At 40.4% G+C, this 21,356-nt stretch overlaps 1 protein-coding gene across 1 annotated transcript; it reads right to left on the bottom strand.

Moving 5' to 3' along the window:
• Positions 1–770: 770 nt before the first annotated feature.
• Positions 771–1,812, bottom strand: c1ql3b (complement component 1, q subcomponent-like 3b; the record flags this gene model as incomplete). The annotated part of the gene is made up of 2 exons (XM_080470658.1): positions 771–950; positions 1,192–1,812. 2 exons carry the CDS (start codon positions 1,810–1,812, stop codon positions 771–773), a joined length of 801 nt encoding a protein of 266 aa, XP_080326784.1.
• Positions 1,813–21,356: the final 19,544 nt, after the last annotated feature.

The raw sequence follows: 21,356 nt of genomic DNA, 5'->3' as shown, positions 1-21,356 counted from the left end.
GCACGTCAGAGGGACGGATCCAGGCCACGTGTAGATTACAACCAAAACCTCAGCATTAATTTTTGATACACGCCATTGTTTGATGCACAGGTGACGCTATGTGTTTGAGCTTTCTAGCGAAGTAGCAGTAGCACAGTGCAAAGGTGAGATTACAAAAACATGCGACAGGTGGAAAATACAAGCGATAGACTTCTGTTAAGAAAGAAATTTGACTATTTTTTTGCAGCAGAAAGCATTACGTATTCTGCAGCTGCACAGTTGTTTTTTTTCACTGCAGAATTACGATTTTGCTGATTTTATCTGAACTACTGGTTACATGTGGAGGACCTTTAAGATTTAAAATTTGACAGATTTTTCATGATCATGGTGGTCCAGTCCACTCAGCATTAAAATGGACTGCATATGCACCCTGATGTGAAATGGGTTTGACACCCCTGGTGTACACTTATGACCTTGAATCCACATTAAGGATGTACTTAGTAAAACATACTGTGACTTTTGACAATGCTGAAGTAGTTTTCTTGTTTTACATCTTTAAGATCCCGTCAGAAACTGGGCCAACAAAAGTAAAGTGAATAAATGAAAGTTGTTGGGTTTTTTTCGCCACCACTTGTCTGTATATTAAAGAAAGGGGTCAAAGGCAGTCTTCATTTTTTACACCCTTGATGCCCCCCACCCCTTCACTGAACAGAACACGGAGCGGTGAAGCAAAGTATTATGCAGAGCAGCTCTTTAATTGGGATATTTTCAGTCTCCTCTTCTGGGTGAGCTCAGTCAGCGTACAGCATGAAGCCGGAGAAGGTGCTGTACTTGTTGTTGTTGCCCCCGTGCGCCTTCCCTCCGTCCAGCTTGATGTAAATCTCGTCCCCGGGCTCCAGGTGGAGGACCACGCTGTTGCTGGCGTAGTCGTAGTTCTGGTCCGCGTCCTGGGCGATGGCGCTCGCTCTCACCTGCAGGACAGATGTCATATTTGTGGTGATGAGAGGTTGTTGTTTTTCTTTCCTGACTCGGGGTCAGAACCACAGACAGCTCCGTGTCACTTCTCATTGCGTACTAGTTTTTAAATGCGCCACAGAATGCGTGTGCGTAAAAGCGCATAGATTCACACAAACGCATTGATGGATGATTAATGGTAATGGATTTAGAGTGAATGCAGCCCTCAGGGTGAAGTTAAAGGAAAAAGGTTGTTACCTGGTTGTTCTTACAGAGGTCAGCCCACATGCTCGTTCCGTCCCCGCCTCGCATCAGCACATGGTAAACAAAGAAGTAAATCCCGGGAATCGAACAGGTGAACTTCCCTGTGGACGGATCGTAGTGGTTGCCGAGGTTTGTGACCACGTCGTCGAATTTGAGCACCTCGTATCCTTCGTGCTGCTTCTTCAGTCCCGCGTAAAACGCAATCTTTGGGATGGTGTTGTAAGTGGCCGCGCTGATGGCTCCGTTCGGCCCGTTCGCTCCTGGGGCCCCCGGCGGGCCCGGCGGACCGGGCACCCCTCTCTCCCCCGGGGGACCAGCGGGTCCAGGAGGCCCGGGCTCGCCGATCGGCCCCCTGGGGCCCATCCTCCCGACGCGCCCCGGCTCCCCCTGGGGACCTTGGATGAACGTCGGGAGCGACTGCACCAGGCGGTTGTCTTTAATTGGGCTGGTCGCCTTGGCCGTGGCCGTGGCCGCGGTACCATGGGAGTCGCACACCATCTGACAGGAGCCGAGCATCTCGTAGCGCGCGGGAGTCCCGGCGGAGTTGACCACCACCGGGATCAGAACCACCAGGACCAGCACCAGCGCGACGCCACACACACCAGTTGCGATCATCTGCGCTCTGCGGACTCGCTGCGTTCTGCCGAGTGGATGGTCTTCCAGCCTGCTGGCGGGCGAGGTTTTCACGGAGGGATGAATCGTACCTGCTCCCGCACTGCGCCGCAACTTTCGGAGGCAGAACAGTCCCTTAAATGTCTGCGCGCAAATGGAACCATCCACAACTTTTCTTCTGTTTGAGTGCTTTATGCGTCGCGGCGCGCGTCCGGCTGATTCATCTCCTCCTTCTCCCCCGCGAGGAAAAGGCGAAAAAAAAAATAATTTGTGAGAGGGGAGGAAAAAACAACTTTTACAGCTTTGCCTGTTCAAGTCATGGAGCTGAAGTTGGCGCGTCGCACGGTGCCACGGGAGAGAGAGTGCGCTCCAAACGAACTCGTTTGTGGGTTTGGATAAAGCGAGGGGAGGGGGGAGGTGATGGATGGGACAGAATCCGTGCGTTTCTTCAATCAGAGAGAGAGAAAGTGGACAACATGCAAACTTCCCAGTTTCTGAAACGTGACCGGATTTATTGGATGTTTGTCCGGAGCCGCAATGTTGAGAATTCAACCGAGATATAATGCAGTATGTATGACTTCTTTCCCCCCCCTATTGATCGCTGCACCCATGGCATCCCACCACTTGTTATTATCTAACACTTGTAAAGGTCTTAGGCGTAATTAGGCCAATTTAAGATAAAAAAGCTATACCAGGCTGGCACCTGGTCACACCTCAGAGGGCTTCCCTGTCCAATTTATCATTTGGTGAAAATCTATAGAGCCACTAAAAGGAAGAGGAGAGTCACTTGGAGCTGGCAGTGAAGGATGACCTCACACTGATACACTCATCAAATGAATGCTGAAGGCATTTAGATGGAAAAGTGTGGAAATCACCCAACTACCAGTTAGGATTTAACTTTAAGCCTTCTAGTTTCTGGAATCAAAACAAATAGAAATGATCTGAGGACTTTAAAAAAAAAAAAACTCAATCTGCAGGGTGGCTTTCTGGTGTGAGCGATGAGGGGCTAATCCCTGGTGAGGAGGGCAGATGATGCGCTCAGGAATGCAGAGGATGTCACTCTGTGGATGGCACCTCGCTGCCAGGTGGGGAGATGGATCACACAGGAGGTAAAATCCACACGTAGGCTTGTTTGTTTGGGAGGAGCTGGGCTTTTGATTGCAGCCCCAAATTAAATTCAGAGGAAGTAGTGGGATGCAAAAATGTGTTGTTGTTTTGGAGGGATTAGAAATCCAACCATGTGCAGCTCAAAAGTGTCAAAACTGGGGGGGGGGGGGGGGGGGGGGGGGGGGGGAGAGAGATCAAGTTCTGAGGGTGTAGACATAAACAGATAAAAAGTGAAGGTGTTTTTACAAGCCTGGAGTCTCAAAAAGGCTCATTGGATGATTTTAAATCAGCTTTTTTTTTTTTTTTTTTTTTTGCCATTTCAAAAGACAAAAAATATCCACATGCAATTATAGTTTCATTTCACATCCTGAGTTTTCATGTAGGGCCACTAGTGGCTGCTGTTGGTCGTTTTTGTATTTAACCACACTAATAAAAATATTCTGCGAGATCAACTTAAAAACTTTTTGCAACTTTTTGCATAATTTATTTGTCGATCAAGCAAGATTGGTCTTTGTTTAAACTACTTTTTTAATATACAAAATAAAATCCAAGTAAAGTGAACTTATTGTATTTCCTGTCTCAGGAATCTTAGATCATCTGTATAAACTAGAGTGTGTTTGGTCTTAACACACCAACATCCCCGCCTCTTTGTATACCTTTTTTCTATCTGTGGGGAAGACTGATGGCTTCTGGGTATTGTACGTAGTGTTTGGTGTTTTGAAATACCAAATGAAACACAGTACAGACAACAGGATTGTTTTTTTTTGTTGTGTTGATGAAGATTGGCTCACCTTACTTAGATTATTCATGTTTGAGGGGATAAACATAGTATTTTGAAAAAAATACTTTTGACGTCAATACTAGATATATTTGTGTAAAGATACCAGCTTGAACTTTGATTGTTGATTTCTCAACAACTCAATCAACTATCCCACACCACTTCATTTACAGCTACACCTTCACTTGAGAAGACCTTGGAGAGCTTTTAAGATCTGGACATGATGACAGCGCACACCTGAATAGCAACGAGGCCCGAAATGTCAAAGGTTTAAATCAGACTGGGTCAACATGTCACTTTAAAAGCAGGTTGTAATCTTTCACCTCCAATTTTATCCAACTTTCATGTCATTGAAATAACAATTCTGTGTCGGAAGAGGTTCGGCACGTATAAACAATCCATGAAACTTCATATACCTCCTCTCCATCGCGAGCTACACACTGCTTAAAAAAAGATGACTGCTAAAATTTTGCTTGGATTTTTCCTAATCTCCTTTCCTTTATCATTTGGTGTAAACACAGTCAGCTACAATTACACAATAAATTCAGAATTGATACATATGAGCTGATGTGTGTAGCATCTATTTTTACCGTATTGGCAAGAATGTAAGATGACGCTGATTATAAGACGACTACCTCCTTTCACAAATACTCAGAAGCCTTTTTTATTTACAGAGCAGATCTTCTTTTGTCAAATTATTAAATTTTTTAAACCAAAGATGTGAAAATCATTAAACTACACTGATCCTAAGCACAGATACGCTCGCACACTTCTCAAAAGTCTGAGATAATTCCTCTTAAAGTCTTACATACAGTCTCCAGTGTCCTCAGCCTAATCCTCACATGGATGTCCTGCCTCCCGTTAGCTATGGTTTCTCTCGTGCTCCGGTTCCACCTGCTCCTCCCAGCATGCGTCATCTTCACTTCCATCCAAAGTGTTTGAGACGCATCCTTTTAAAGCCTTTAACCAGTGTGTTAACAACAACTCCCTGCTTCCGTAGCTTTTCTTCCCCCTGGTATGATCACACACTTGACATTTGAGTGGCTCAGTCAGGTGTCAAGATAACCCTCATTTTCCAGTCTTATTTTCTGCCTCTTATGTCCCAAATACAATATGAACAACTATGAACAAAGCGCGCTGTGTGGAGCATCACTTCTTTCGCAAATTCGAAAAACCACAAAATCTGATCTTGGCAAAAAATGCAAAATGAGCCGTGACACCTGTTTTGTGGACTTGTAGAAGGTCTACGACCGTGTCCTCCGAGATGTCTTGAGGGAGGAGCTTATGCAATATAGAGTACCAGAACCGTTGCTTGGGGCTACCCGGTCTTTGTACCCCGCGTCACTCTTCTTGATAGTGAGGAGCTCAGCCATCCGGGAGAGAAAAGTCCAGTCGCTGCTTCTCCAGCTCGAGAGGAGCCAGTTGAGGTGGTTCATCTGATTAGGATGCTCCCTGGTCGCCTCCCTCTGGAGGATTACCTGGCACATCTGACTGGGAGGAGGCCCCGAGGTGGAGCAACTCACTGGAGAGATTATATCTGGTTTGGTCTGGAAGCAGCTTGGGAAAGAAGAGATGGAGAACGTTGAGGGGGACCGAGATGTCTGGGCTTCTTTGCTCGCTGCACTGCCACCGTGACCCCGTACGAACTCAGCAGGACAGAAGATGGATGGAGTAAAGCCGGCAGTGCTATTGTAGCCTAATATTATAATCTGAGGGATTTTTAAACAGAGATCACCACAGGGCTGAATGCACTTCCACCATTTGACTGTCCATCCATCATCTTTCTAACCCTGTTGGGCAGGCCGGTGTTCCTGGAAGCTGGAGCTGATCCCAGCCAACACGGGGTGAAGGGCAGGGGACACTCTGGACAGGTCGTCAGTCATCGCTAACACAGAGAGACGCACCGTCATACACACACACACACACACACACACATTCATACCTGAAGGCAGTTCACAGTCACAAGCATGTTTTTTGGATTGTGGGAGTCAGAGAAGACAGATGGATCATACAAAAACACGCAGGTTCGAACAAGAAATGCTCGGCAAACCACTGCACCACCAGGCTGCCTCATGTGAGAATTTCACTTCAACAGCGTCGTCTCTATTTTCAATGGGGTCAAGTGTGTGATGGTGTAAATACATAAGAAAAGAACCTTTCTTTGGCGTGTATTTAAACTGCAGAGAGCAAAGAGCAGCATTTTCTCTTATTGTTACAGAAACTACAGATATTTTGTAAGAGCTTTTCACGACTGAATGGATTCGATCTCACACAAACTCCCACCCTGACTTCGGACCTTCTTATTGAACTTCTGAGAAATTAAAACCATTGCCAACGCTGTTGTGTAGAAAGTTAGATACGTGATGTGGGATAATTGGTGCACTCTCCATTGAATACTGTACTCCTGCTGGCATTTGCAACTAATCTGAAAGCTCCGATGTGGATTTTATAGATTTAAGGGTGCATGTGAGCACTGCACGGCTGAAGTCATCGCATCAAAAATACAGAGTTAAGATCTGGAGGTATATTGGGGATTAGTGGAAATAAACCATTCAAATGGGCCTGTCTTAGTAATGATTACACAGCTGTATTATTGTCTATCTATAAGTCTGAAGGTAGTGCGAGGAAGATGCTCTAAATCAGGGGTGTCAAACACATCTTGCTTCAGGCTGGATTGGAGTCCGTGGGCTTTATGTTTGACACAATAAAATTTCCTTTTTACTTTATTTTTTTAAAAAATGACCTTCTCTTGATGTGTGCAGATACTTTTGTCTCTAATTACGCATGCTCATGGGTTTCTTTGTATTTGAGCTTGTGGTCTTTGATGCGGCACCACATCTACAGATGCTACATTAGCCAGACTCGTCTTAAACTGAGGCATTCCACGTGTTCAAGTTAACACTTATTGAGAGTCACCAATTACAGACATGTCATTGTATTGTGGATAAATCTGAAGTTCCTGGAGATGTTAATCTAATTTACAGAAACCTGCCTTCACCCATTGGCTCAAGTGGCCCAATGCTAATGCTAAACACATCTACTCTACAGTGTTGCTTATGTCAAGTGTGATATTAAATACTACGTGAACAGATGTGTGGAAGTTGATCTCCTCTCCAGATGTACGCAGGATTGGGATTTGATAAATACACATGATAACTTGATTTAGTATATTTTCCTTCATGATATAGAATGTTGGTCATGATACCAGGTGGAGTTTGTCCTAAGAGATTAATATACAACGTGTCTGAAAACGCATGTGTTGTTGCGTTATTGGCTGTGATTGTGAGGAGAATCGTTGGTCGAGTGGTTGGCTCTCAACTGGAAGGCTCCCAGTGGATTGAGTGCTTTGCATGGCAAAATTGTTGTGTGAATGAGTGAATGTGATTAACAGTGTAAAGTGCTTTGGGACTGCTCAAGCAGTTAAAAAGTGCTATTTAAGTGAAATCCATTTACCATTTACCTCAAATTACGACTGACCAACGCCCATATTCATTATTTTCTCTTTTTAGTCAAACTAAGATTTATCTGCTGGAATGACCCACCCAATCCAAAACAAAGAGACAATACACGTTCTGGCACATAAGTCCCTGGTTTGAACACTCCTGTTATTCTTAGTTAAACACCCACAAAATGAACGCAAACCGAAGAACAATCCATGTGTCTAATTTAGCTTTATCTTTGTAAATCAGGCCCAGAGTGTTTCCATATATGACCATCTATAGCGTCTGTTGATCCCACCAATACTGACATGGTTATTACGCTGAAAGAGAATGACTTCTCCAGTCACTGTTTGCGGTGGTGACATGCTGGATTGAGGACATGTGAGGATCACCTGCTGTGGGCTACTATCTTAGTTCACGTGACACATAAGCTTCATCTGCCCCCCCACACAGGTTTTATGATGTGATTAATCTACAATGATTCACAGCGCGTTAACATAAAGGCACGTCACAGACCACTGATTTGCTGCATGAATCAGTAAACAAAGAGGATCACTATTGGCCACAGATACATTTAGATGTCTTGTGAAGCCTTTTTTTTTTTCCAACCAGTAAAAAAAGATTGCATTTTGGGAACATGCTGTGAAATACATCGTGTACGCTGCAAGCTGTAGTTGATCTCCACATTTTTCCAAATATTCATAGAACCAGTGGTTTAGGTGAGGAGTTAAGATTACAAAGAGAATTTGAAAAAGAAGCTGATGATTATTCACTTTTATACGTTTGTGACTGAAAACTCAACCTTCAAATGGACAATGCTGTCAATCGATGTAGCTTTCAGTCTGACTCCGAGCGTCTGAACATGGTTCTTGTGAAGAAAATAATTGTTGCAATGCGATACGAACCAAAGATGCAGGAGGATTTGTGTCCAACAAACAGTCTGCAGGCCAGAATCGAACCACTATAGGGTTCAATCCGGCCTGGACAATGACTTTACATTCTGTGAAAATAATAGAAAAAAACATATTAACTGAAAACCCTGATACAAATCAAACATTAGAAACTACTTCTTTCAAAGTTTCCTAACAGAATCGTAAGCATAACTAGCTAGCTTCGAAAATTCTAGCATGAATCGAGCATCAGTGAAAATAACAGGCCAACATTATGCTACAACAGGCTTATATTTATTTATTTATTTATTTATTAGGTTTTGCAATAAACATTCTTTTTATCTTTTGTTTTTTTTAAGCATAAATTATGGAGTTTGGAGTTGTGTAGATTTATAGGCTGCCATTTTGTTTGACCTCCTCCTGTGCTGGAGTGACTCACTACACCATCTTGTGGCAGAAAGCGGTATTTCCACACTGGAACCAGTTTAAATTAACACATTTTATGAGTGTCACCTACTGTATAACCCTCAAATAAGGTTTGTAGTTAAGGATTTTTCTCATTTTAGACAATATCAAAATATAAGAAATAAATACTCATTTAATCATAGTTTCTTAAATTTTCTCTATTTCTTTTAGAATAAAATTCTCAATCTTTAGTTTTTTCAATACATCCATATTTTCTTTCAAATGTCCACCTCCTTCTGTTTCGTTACAGTTTGTCTTTATTGTGTTGATACCAGAATCACTCAATAAAATTCTTAATATTGGTGGGACACAAAACTGAGTAGTCATTTATGAAGAATGATAGTCAGAAAAAGCTTCTTTACAACTGTTTTACAGATTCTCCCCATTATTACCAATCAAAAACAGTCTTCATGATAAAATGACAATGACTTTAATGTAAATGTTCTTTACAAATAAAGTCAGGCATTGGACCAAACCACTGTGAGGAAATCGTGTTGAGCAACCGTTGTTATCAGAGAGTGTTATTCTTTTCTTTGGAATATTTTAGATTATTCTTTTGAATATCATGTAAATACTTAAATACTATGTTATGGACATATGGGCTACCAATTCAGCTTTGGTAAGCTTTTAGCTTTGTTTGCTGGATGTGTTAATACTGGGAGTGTTGTCATGAGGTTCTATTAAATATGACCTCCTAACAGCCAATGAGGGAAGCACTTTAAATTTTACTGTGGGAAGAAGAAGGTGAAACAAAAACAGACATGTTAATTTTTGTACCACATAAACACTGTGTTAACCATAGGAAATATTACAAAAGCCAAATTATCTTACACCCGACAATACAAACATAACTGTTTTAACAAATATGGTCATTCTATATCTGTCGCTGTATGTCGCCTCGTTTTCAGTATTGTAATATTATATGGAAAGGCTAATTAAAGCTCTCGTACAAAGATGTGTCAAAAAGCAACAGCTATTATTATTTCTTTCTTGTCATGTCTTATGTAATTCACTAACAGGAGTTTTGGAGGGCCAAAATACCATGATCCTTTTCTCCAGCAACACATTTTCCGTGGGCTGGTGGCAGAGTGATAAATAGAATAGTATATAATTGAATAATATATAACGCAGTGGGACATACTGCTGCGGGCTGTGAGTCAGCGAGCACTTGTTAGCGGTCAGGCTCTTTCCCTCCAGTTGGCAGCGGCCTCGGGTGACTCAGGGAGACTTGTCGACCGGCAGCCAGAGCGAACAGCAGTGTCAAAATCCACCGAAACGCTGTGGGAACACGAGCCTTTCATCACATGCTGAACATTAAGATTTAAACAAATCGGAGGGGCGCTGAAGAAAAGGAAAAGCGACCTCCGGTGTGTCCGAGGTTGATATTTATCACTCATTTTGGGCGCAGTGTATCGAGAGTCTCCTCCGGGCGACGCGGGGATCTGACAAGTTGTTTGGAGCCTCGCCTTCGGAGTTCATTTACAACCAGTCAGGCAGGAGTCCTCCGGGAGTCTGATGATTTTTGACACCCGGACAAGCAGATGTTCAGAGGACATGAATAAAACATGCGGCCCGTCTGACCACAGAGACCGGGAGGCCTTCTTGTTTTTTTTTTCCTTCTTTTTTTCTAATGTAATATAAGGCGTGATTTCAATTCTCAAAGGAGATGGGAAAAAAGGAGAGAGAAACTTATCTGCCTTTGTCAGATAAGTGTGATGCTGCATGAAATATGTATGACCTTCATGTAGCCTGAGCCGATTGGCTAAGCAGGGTTCAATTGTGGTTATGACAATCAAACCAGAGACAGGTTTTGTCAGGGAGTTTATGTGTGCTGAATGGGAAGGGGAGAGTGAATGGAGCTCCTCATAAGCAGTCCGGGGAATATAAACGCAAGTGTTACGTGGATTGTTTGCCATTGTCACAAGTTATTGTCGCATGCCTGTGTCTCTTTATGAAATCAGTTGCAATGGCTGTGATTTCTTCTGTATATAGAAGCTTCTGTCTCTTTATAATGCTCGGGAGACGACCGTTATATTTAGCATTAGCTCTTCTTAGTCCTAATCCAAACCTTACTCATTCCTCCTCAGCGCAACACGAAATATGTTCCATTGTGAGCTACATTAGCATTAGCCTGTAACTTCAAGTAGTTACGACTGCTGTTACTTTTAATTGTCTTTCTTAATTAGGATGTCCTATCAATAGCTGTGTTATTACTGTTTTGACAGCATTTAGTTCAGATAAAGTTACATCACTTGGTGGAAAGCAGATGCTCTTAAATGTGAATGTTTCGCACTCGTGTTGTAGGTCTTGAGACCGGTCTCGAGTACTACACTTGGGAAGTCTTGTGATGCTCTGGTGTTGATTTTGACACCATCTCGGCCCCTTAAAAACTAGATCTTGTCTTTGGGATGCTTAGGTCTTGGTCTTGTCTTGGTCTCAGCCCCTGAAGCCTTCCACACACTGTGTGACTTTCAGCCGTCGCAGACGAAAGATTGCGATCGCGGAAGATTCGTTGTGAAATCTTTGGCCGTGGCTCTAACCAGTGGTCGTAACGTCGCACTGTGAACCCGGGTCAAGCCTGCGATCAATATCAGACAGTGTCAGATATTTGAGGCGATCGTAGCTGCGACCTGACCTGTGACTGTTTGTTACGTTTACATGGAGTGTGTTTTGTTGGAACATGAAAGACCACAACAGTAGTCGCTAACGTAAAATGCTCCTCGATGCCAATAGATGTTAACAAGTACGTACTTCAAGCTCCCTTTGCAAAATCACCATCCAGGTTGGCCTCTCTCTCCGAGCCATTTTCTCTCCATTTTCTTCTCCTCCTCCTTTTAAATTTTTTTTTTCCAAACACATAAATCCCATAACGCCGAGGCTCCATTCATGTTTATGTTTAGGGAGTGATCACATATTGCACAATTGTGCCGACAGATTGCTCAAGATGCAATTTTGCAACAGGTCGACTGCGATTGAGCTAGTGTTTCTATCGTAGAGTCGGCATGCAGCAAACTTCATGTCGTGGCTTAGTTTATGTCGTACAGTGTGCCAGGCTGTGACTTGTAAGATTGTTAATGCTTTAGGATGCTCTGGTCTTGGTCTTGACTCGGTCTTAGGTGAACTTGACTACAACAGTAGTTTGCTTTTATTGAAAGAGAAACATTTATGAACCAATGACGAAGACATAAAGGAGTGACGAAACAGCTAATATAATCTACCAACACGCGGACACCAGTAGACGCTCCTAAAAAGTTAAGACAACCTTCACCCAAGCATGTTAATGCTCATCATAACTACTGTGGATTCAGGCAAATGTTGATGTAACTTGGAGCAGGACCGATTTTTCTGTCAGTTCAGAATTAATGATAAGCTACCGTTAAGGCTGCGATACATAAAAACGTGCTGGATGCGAATGCTATTTACTGAGTTATTTCGGGATTGAATGTATGCCCCTCCTAAAGTGAAGAATGTATGCTAATGCTAAAGCTAACAATGAGGGGTAATGGTTTTTTATTGCTAATGCAGCTTTATAACTGGTTCCATCCTCAAAGTTACAAGCTCACAAAGCTTCAGTATTTGCAACCGTATTATTTACACCACGTTATTCCCAACCTGAATTCATTTTAAGTATTAATTTCCGGTAAACTAGCTGAGTGTTTCCTCCAGTGTTTGTGTGAACACACGTTTCCGTCTCCGAGACTCTTCCTGCTCGTTCACAATTTGGTTTGCTTTTGTTTTTCTTTCCCACAGGAGGGAAAAAATAAAAAGATATATATACTAAAAAGGCTGTCTGAGCCCAGCAGGGGGGGATATCACAGTGCGATACCACACCGCCCATTCAAAGCTGCTCCTGTGCTGTTTTTAAGACAGAGAGGAGCTTTTCATTCAAGTGGAAGGGGGGAAAAAAAAAAAAAATCAAGGTGTGATTGTGTTGTTTGCTCTCATTATTTTCCTCCAGCTGCTCGTATCTGCAGAGTGGGAGGGAGTGTGGTCCGTGCGCCCGGCGGGCGTCCTTGTGTCGACTCGTCTCCGAGGGCCTGGGTCTGGTTAAAGACGCGACCCTCCCACGGGAGGCAGAGCGTAATCACACAACACTGAGGCCATTCAGAGCCACAAGAACACTCATCTGCGGAGGGCGGAACACATTCATTGACACAGCGGAGGCCACGTCTCGCAATGCAATCAGAACGTTCAATTAATCAGAAATGATGCAGATATTTCCAACCCCCATAGTGAAGGTTTGAGTCATCAATTAACCTCAACATGCAAACTTCAGGCAGAAATCATCGTTACCCTATATTCTGGACTACAGGTTGCATATGAGTTGCATTTATTTTACCATATGTTTCATACTATATCTTGCACTTTTTCTGTTTGTTGGCTGCTCAGGCAACTTATATTAGGAAGATGGTACATATCATCTGGGACCACAAGATGTCACTGTATGACAACAGAACTCTGCTGCAGTACCACAGAAAAACCTCCTTTACAACTGTGTTCGACCGACAGAGCAGGCAAAATGTCCCCAAATAAAAATGGCGACGCATAAGAATTTAAACTAAAAAGTATGAAACATGAAGAGTAGAAAACAGAGCAGCAGAAAGGGACTGGAGCAATGCAGATACATTTTCAGCTTGATGGCTAAAAATCAATCAATGTCACTGTGAAAGAAAGAATGGCGTCAACCGTTTGTATCTGTGTTAGTTCACGAATCAAATGCGTAAACAACACAAGTCTACTTTGTTTCACGTCCTGGTGCGCTGCTGCTGTCTGACGGCAATCCAAGCACGTTAGTTTAACTGGTTTATGGTAATAACTGGTTTATGGTAATAACTGTTTACTGTAATAACTGTTTACCATAAAAAACCGTCTCTGTAATATCAAGTTAGCATAATTACTGGTTACAATAATAACTGATTATTGCAATAACCGATTACTGGAATAGCCGATTATTGGAACAACCTGTTACCGGGATAACTCATTATCGTAACAAATTATTACTTTAATAACTTCATACTAGACTAGCTGGTTACAGGAATAACCCATTACTGTAAGGAATGATTACTGTAATAACCAGTTAATAACTGTTACCATAATGACTGGTTACTATAATAACCAGTTTTTGTAATCACTGATGAACATAATGACTGATTATCATAGCAAGTGATCACTGAAAAAATTGAGTTCTGTAATATTTAGTTACCGTAACAACTGGCGTTTGAATGCAACTAATTTTCACCCCCATTCAAAATGAAAAACTATGACATTTTCAGGAATAGCTTTTACTAAGGACTGCCATAAATCAGACATGTGGTTACTCTACACTAAAGGAATACAAAAAAAGAAAAGCTAAACTATTAGCAGTAAAATGGCTACAAATGCTTAAGAGCTCAATCTGCCACACAGCTGAAAGTGAAAGCTAAAACATCTAAAATGCCTAAACAACTAAAACTGCCAAAACAGCTGAGAATATGGACTGGGAGTCATGACACTCTGGAGTTGGGGCGTTTTTAAAACGTTGCTTCGAGCACCAGTGCCATATAAACAACAATTGTCAGGGTTATGCAGGGTAGACCCAAAACCCTCAGCCCGTTCCGTAAAAACCAGGTTTATTAGAACAAAGCCCAGGGGACACGACGAGAGGCAAGATGACAAGAGGCGAGACATGTTGACGAGATCCAACAAGAACAACAGCGGGAGAGGCGTTTAAATACACAAGGAAGTGGCGGACACAAGTGGAACATTGGTTAATTGGAAACACGAGGTGAGACACACAGAGGAAGACACAGAGACCTAACAACAATGTTTTCATTTGAAAATGTTGTTACGTAAACTGGCACTTAGATATTGCAATAACTCAATACTGCCACCTAAAGCACAAATGTGCCATTACCTGAATTTTCCATCCATACGTGAGTTTAATATATAAACTCTGTAAACAGTTCTATTCTCTATTTTTGCTCAAATCCAATAAAATACAACATATTGTACATTAAAAGCATTATTAGCTATTTTGGTTGTTTTTCCCGGCAGACAGAACAGAACCTGCAAGAGGCAGAAACGCCATAAAAGTTCAGCTGAACTTATTTGGAATGTTTGACTGTTTGAGTTTGACAAGCAGAGTGTGTTTGCATCTGAGATATATTCCTGTTAAGTAGCTCTTCAGGCCACAACCACATGCCTGCAGCTCAGCAATGAAGCATTCGGAGTGGAAGTGCGACGGGGAAATCACGACACCGGCAAAGAAAACAACATAAATAAGGTGGATAGATAAATATATAAATAGTTTATTAGTCCCAGAGAAAATACAAACTGTCTGAATGACTCCATATTGTGATAATTTGATGAAAATGCAGCAATAAATTTCCATCAAAGCGGCAGATTTACACAATATAAGCCCAACAAGTTATATTTAGTGTGTTTTTTTGGGGGCATCTAACAGAAAGTATTAATACTCAATGATAAACTACATACCAATGGTGAAATATGTTCGATTTTGGACTAATGTATGTAGCTGCATGAAATTTGACTGAATAATCTCACATGTAAAGATGTACTGTAAGTATGACAAAAAAAAAAAAAGCATCTTACATCTTGCTGTGTACATTCATAATGTAAATAATGTTCATTCAGAATAATGGTTAAAAATGGAGATTATCATTATCCTCTTATATTTTTGGGGTTTTCGAAAAAATGTAAATACGTAGAGAAGGCTGAAGGTTAAAATTCGGTCATTTCATCATTTTTAATAGAGGGAGACTGATTTTGTAGATTGTTTTTTGTATATTTGTATAAACAAATAAAGAATAATTCAATTGTTCTTATTGGAAATTTCTAACCCTGTGTGCTCGGCACTGCCCCCAACAGAGAGGCAGAGGTACTGACTGCTTCAGTTTCTACTTTTCTTATTGGGGTTTTATGTCAGATCAGCACATTTTAGACAAATAAACTATACTATATTTGTCCCTTGGAAGTGAAAACTTTTAATAAAATGTCTAAAAATATTACATTGGAGGCAAAAAGTACAAATAAGAAGTTACACTCAACAAAATTACATCAAATGCGAAAAGTTTCCAGATGTATTCACATTTTGTAAGGATGAATTTGCAGGTATCTGTGGGTTATTTTACTGATAAAATTTGATCTAAATGATCAGATGATTTATTACAAATGGGTCAAATGTTGAAAATATAGTATGCTATTATATTGTTTTATAATATACAACCATTTCTTTGTTTTAATCAATATGTCGGAGATCAGTTTAAAATGACCTTTAAACTAAAAACAGTCCAGTGTGACTATTGCAGATCATATTATTGACTAATATAAAATCTAAACTCTGAGGATTATGTATCCAGAAGGGAATTTATCCCAATCAGAGAAATGTTTCTGTTAGTTTTAGACTTTCCACCAGATCTTTCTGTATATAAATGACGTTAAATGAAACGGTCTGTTGCAAAAAGTTTCCAGTTAACTGTAGAAATGACTGTAAAAAAAAAAGACTGTACTGTTGCTGTATCGTGAGCTTCACCACTTTTTAACTTCAAACCTGTAGATTTCCAACTTTCTATTGTCACTGTAAAGTCACTTTCCTCCTCCACAGTTAAAACTTTATGTATCCTGGAACACAGGATTACAGGCGAGGATTATGATAAAACCAAATCCCCCTTGCAACAACAATGGGGGGGAGGGGGGTGGGGGGGGGATTGATTTTCACAAGATGTCAATCGATGCTTTGTTTCTCTGATGGCATCAGAGGGCGGAGTGTCACATTTTCTGCCGATGAGATTGAGCGGCAGCGAGGGGCTTAGTGGCAAATACAATCGAGGAGTGTAAACATACCGAGGGCTACAAGAGGCCGATCAATGGCCCCAGTCTGGGATTGATTAATTACCCCAAGAAAGAGACTGAGGTGCGAGGGGCACCAGAGAAACCTGATCAGAACAAGATTTATCACCCAATCTCTGCATCACCTCGTCCCTCTCTCTGTTTTCACCCCTTTTTATGCTTTTCTCTCCCAGCAAATCTGCACTTCAGTGTGTCGTGTCAGCCGGCGGATTGCCCCTCAATGCTGCTCCTTTTTCTAGAGACGAGGAAAAAAAAGTGGGAAAGGGTATCATGACCTTGATCCCAGGGAAGTAAAAGTCATTAAAGAAAATCCTGGAAGCATCTGGTAATAAACTGAATATCAATGACACACGATGATATTCAAATTATTTACAAAGAGTCACTTATACTCAACTCGAGACATCTTCTGTTTGCTTATATTGACATTTTAAATTATTTTTAAAAATGTATTTTTTAATCCTAATTAGATTGTGAACAGTAGACCCATTAAAGCTTTTCTTGAATATGCAACCCTATGGAAATATACCAATATCTCATAATTACATTCAACTCAGATTATCCTAATGTAACAAGTTGTTAACAATTTATTCAGAATGAGACTAATTCTTTTATTTTTATTTTAGTGCATTTTTTCTTTATTTTTGCATAATTCATGCACAGGTCAAAATCCTTGCTGTGTGCGTGAAATTGTGGCAAATAAATAAATAAATGAAATGAAATGAAAACGAGCTAGCTAGACTGTCCGTTCTTGTAATACCACTTCGCACCACAAGATGGTGTTACGAGTCAAGAAAGCAAGCAGTGCACCAATTGTAGCCCTGGGATAATGTGACAAACTGAACATTAATTGTAATTTCTTTCTTTTAGTAACTTGTTTCTTCTTTTTCTTGCGAGGGCTTGAGGGTTTTTACGAGACGACACAACACCGATACATCACTAATGCTGCAGGTAGAGCTTGCTACCTTATCGATGAATTAGCATTAGCATGAAAGCTAAGTGACTGTAAAATTATATTTGCACGAATGCTGCAAATGTGCCACAAATAAATGACTTGTTATTTTTATTTGTTTATTTTACATTTCACTGGCGTAACCAGATGGTGCAATGTAGACGATTCTTTTAGTCTTCTTTAACAATTTTCATGATGTAACATTTGTACGTTTTTATACTTGTCAAAAGATGTTTTCACACTTTCATCACTTCTTATTTTTTGCTCATAACTGCTAATTAAGAAAAACTGGGAAAAAGAAAGTAATAACTGCAGATTAAAACTATTAATTATTTGATCAAAACACATTGTTAGAACTGAATTTATTAATCAATCAAATTGAGAGATTTTTGAATGAGGCTGAGATTTTTAACAATAGATTTAATTTTGATTAATTATTCACATTATTCACAGAAAACGCAGCATTACTAAGTGCACCTGAGAAAGTTCCTTTCAGTTCCCATCATATTGATCACACTGAGACGTCAGACAACAAAAAACTAGGAGCTGACGAGTGTTTAGTTGAGTTAATTTAGTTGGAGTTTATTTCTTTAGTAAACATTAACACAAATGGTGCAAGGAGGGAACAAACCCCTTTAACTATTCACAAACTATTTTTATGAATAAGGCTAAAAAATAAACTTAAAAAAAAAGGAGGCAAACTAATAAATGACCAATGTTAAATGGAAAGAAAGTAAAAACAAAAGGAGATAAAGTGCAGAATAATCATGATCGTTATCATGGAAAAAAAACACCAATCATTTCAAATCCGCAAAATGTGATGATAAAACACATCAGTTACAAAGTACGAAAATAAGAACTCACTTTTCAGCAAAGTAATCAACTCAATGTATGTCCATTTATTGATGCATTTTGCCAAAATCAATTTGAATTGAAAAAAAAAAAGTACCGAATACTAAGATGTGATAAAATGACAATTCATTTGAAAAATCCTTATCAATTGGACTTGTGTTTTTAAATTGAGTCTTATCTATTATGGTATAGACTTTCGTGCCAAACCATCAGTGTTACAGTTAAATTGTGAAGAATCTTGATTGCACTATTGAGCATAATTGATTTTGTACACATTTGAACATCGAGCAATTTTTCTTTCTCACTTTGTGCTCAGTTGAGTGTGTTTCTCTTCCTGTTTCATTCAAGTTACCAAACCTGACTAATCGTATTTTTCCGATATCACCCGTTCTCGTCGTTTAGCTTCAGGTCACTGTTGTTATCACTGTAAGTCTAAAAAAAGATTCCCACGAAGCAAACAAGAGCATTATGAGGAGGAGGAATCTCACCTCCCCTCATTGTAACGCGAATCAACTCACATTCAGCGAACCCACAGACGACGAGAAGCATAAAAACAAAATCTCCTTTCACAGGAATCCGCAATTACGCCACAACTCCGCCAAAATCATATTGTGTTTGGACGTAGTGATTGCAACAGCTGGAGCACTCGCACGGCTCTCCTCCGACAAAACAATGCAGGAGCTGATTGATGCTGAGGGCTTCGCCAGACTCATCTACACTTAACACACTGCAACGCTTCAACCGTCTGTATTCCTTTTGACAAAGAAACTGAACACACAACAAAGACATGCCTTGTTTATTTATAATCAGGTGGAGGATTTGATTCAATTTGTAAAGCTGTAGTTTTGATAGAAGGAATATCACATAGAGACCGTAATGCTGCTGGTGTTTTAAATGACAGTGGAGGTTATTATTTTTTATGCTTTCGAAAAAGAGCATAGTCAGCAAAATAAGCATCAAGTTCAGTCGGCAAAAAGTTGGTGAGATATTTTTTTTGTTTTCTCAGAAAATATGTCCCAGAAAAAAACAGCTGTTTACGTGACAAAATTTTCAAAGGTGCAATTTAGTGTCTTTTATAACGGAATGTTTTCTTTGTTAAAACCTGTATATTGGTGTTAGACCTCAGTTGAAACTTGAAAATCTGAAGTTTGAAAGTTGTTTTTTTTTGTTTAAACTAGAATCGCCCACAAGTGGGCGCACCCCTAAATGGGAGGCTATGATTGTGACTAAAATCTTAAATCCACCTTTGTTAAATTTAGTGTGGATGTTTTTTAGACGGCTCCACAATAATATTTAATTTTTAGTGTGAGCAAAGAACTGCTATGCTATCGTTTCCATAATTGACAGTTACTGCGGCCAATCAACACTCACCTAGCATCCGTACCGGTCATAATCTTGCGAGAGGAAGTTGCAGGATGAAAAAGGTTTCAGTTTAGACTGGAAGAAGTGACGTACCCGACTACTGATCTGTAGAATGCTGCGTGATTTTCTTTTATTTTTTGGAGAGGGGGATTGAGGACAGACTCACTGATCACATCATCTTATGGTACAAAGTAATATTGCAAGACTGCATCTCTTTTCCTTGGTTCATGTACGTTTTGTTGGGTTTCATGTTGTTTTTGATGAGTTCAAATAAAGACACTTAGTTAAATTGACTCACCACACCATCTTGTGGTCAAAAGTGGTATTGGAGGACTGATGTGCTAGCTTGTAACCCAGAAATGACTTGTTGGCGGTTTTGTTCCTTTTTGTTTGAGTTTGCATTATTTTTGGTATATTAAAACTAAACATAATACATATTGTGCCTTTCAAGGTCAGATACTGAATATTTTTCAAGTGTGCTTTTGTGACATTTTTTGAAATTTACATTCTATTTCTATGTTAAATGTCTAGAAAAGTACAAACAACTGAGCGATAAAAACCTGAAATCGCTTTCACAGGGAAATGTTTTTGTTAATGATGCATTTGTGAGTCCCTGTGATTTGGTTCACTAAATGTTTCATGCTTAAAGCAATCACTCTTCACACCATCTTGTGGTATGAAGTGGTATTACAAGACTGTACACACATATGCCTTGTCGGTTAGCTTTCTAACTCCAGTACTATATAGACAACTGAGATTCTTCACTGTTGTTTTGTGACTTTTTGTTATTCTTTGAAGCATTTAACCAATAAGTCACATATGATCGCCTCAAGTAGCAGATAATTATGAGCTCACCTTGAATATCGATGCTAAATACCAGCCAAGTAAAAACTTTGATCAAATAAAAAGCTCCTCCGACAATCTGTAAATTAAGAAAAATGCGACTTTTGTGCGTCCATCGGGTGCTGAATGTTGACGATCACTCATTTTTAGTTATATTGAGTATACAAACATCCCATTGGCTCACTAACTGCCCCATCTTATGGTATACAGTGGTATTACAACACGTTTAGAACTTTTAAAGTTTCTCACTTTTTCTTTGGGTGTATGCCCATTTAAACAAAAATACTTCACTTAGTATCAATAGAGTACAAAAAACTATTTTTAGATCAGATATTTAGTTTCTTGAACATTTTTCTGATATTTTAATTCTATGCCAAATGCTAGCAGATGGAAGATTTGATTGTTTAAATAACTTAAACGTTTCTCACACCTTACTGGTTGGATTGAGAACAGACGGAATGCCAGAAGGCTTCCCTCACTACGCCCTCTTGTGGTACAAAATGTTACTACAAGCTCTTCATTAGCACGCATTTTCACTTTTAGTTTTTTATCCCCCATATATTTTTGATCAATTGTACCACACATTCTACCTCTAAATCAAAAAGCTAATTATAAGCTAAAGTGTTGAATCTCCCCCAGGTGCATTTTTGTGACATTTTCTGGGAGGTCACCTTTTATTTCCACGCTAAATGCCAAAGAAAAGACACAAATCTCTTTCGGTCTTCACGCTGAATAATGAACACGGCGGCACTGTCACGTCACAAACATCACGAGGTGTTTCTTTGGCCACTGGCGCCCCTCGCTCTTGTTCGAGGCCGTGCAGAGCGGACAAAGACCGGCCGCTGTCACAGTCCGGGACGGCCGCATGACAGCGCTGATGTCTGACTGTCGCTCCGTCGCCCTACACCCACACCCCGACTAATGATGACCTTTGATTCCCGAAAGATGTCAGGAGATGAGAGGAAAAACCGCAAACGCACCCAATTAATTTGGGGCGAGGAGCAGTGGAACGT

The sequence above is a fragment of the Lipophrys pholis genome (genome assembly GCF_963383615.2).
Source record: "Lipophrys pholis genome assembly, chromosome: 1".
NCBI lineage: Eukaryota > Metazoa > Chordata > Actinopteri > Blenniiformes > Blenniidae > Lipophrys > Lipophrys pholis.
The sequence above is the reverse complement of the archived record's forward strand: the minus strand, read 5'-3'. Positions and strand labels throughout refer to the sequence as shown.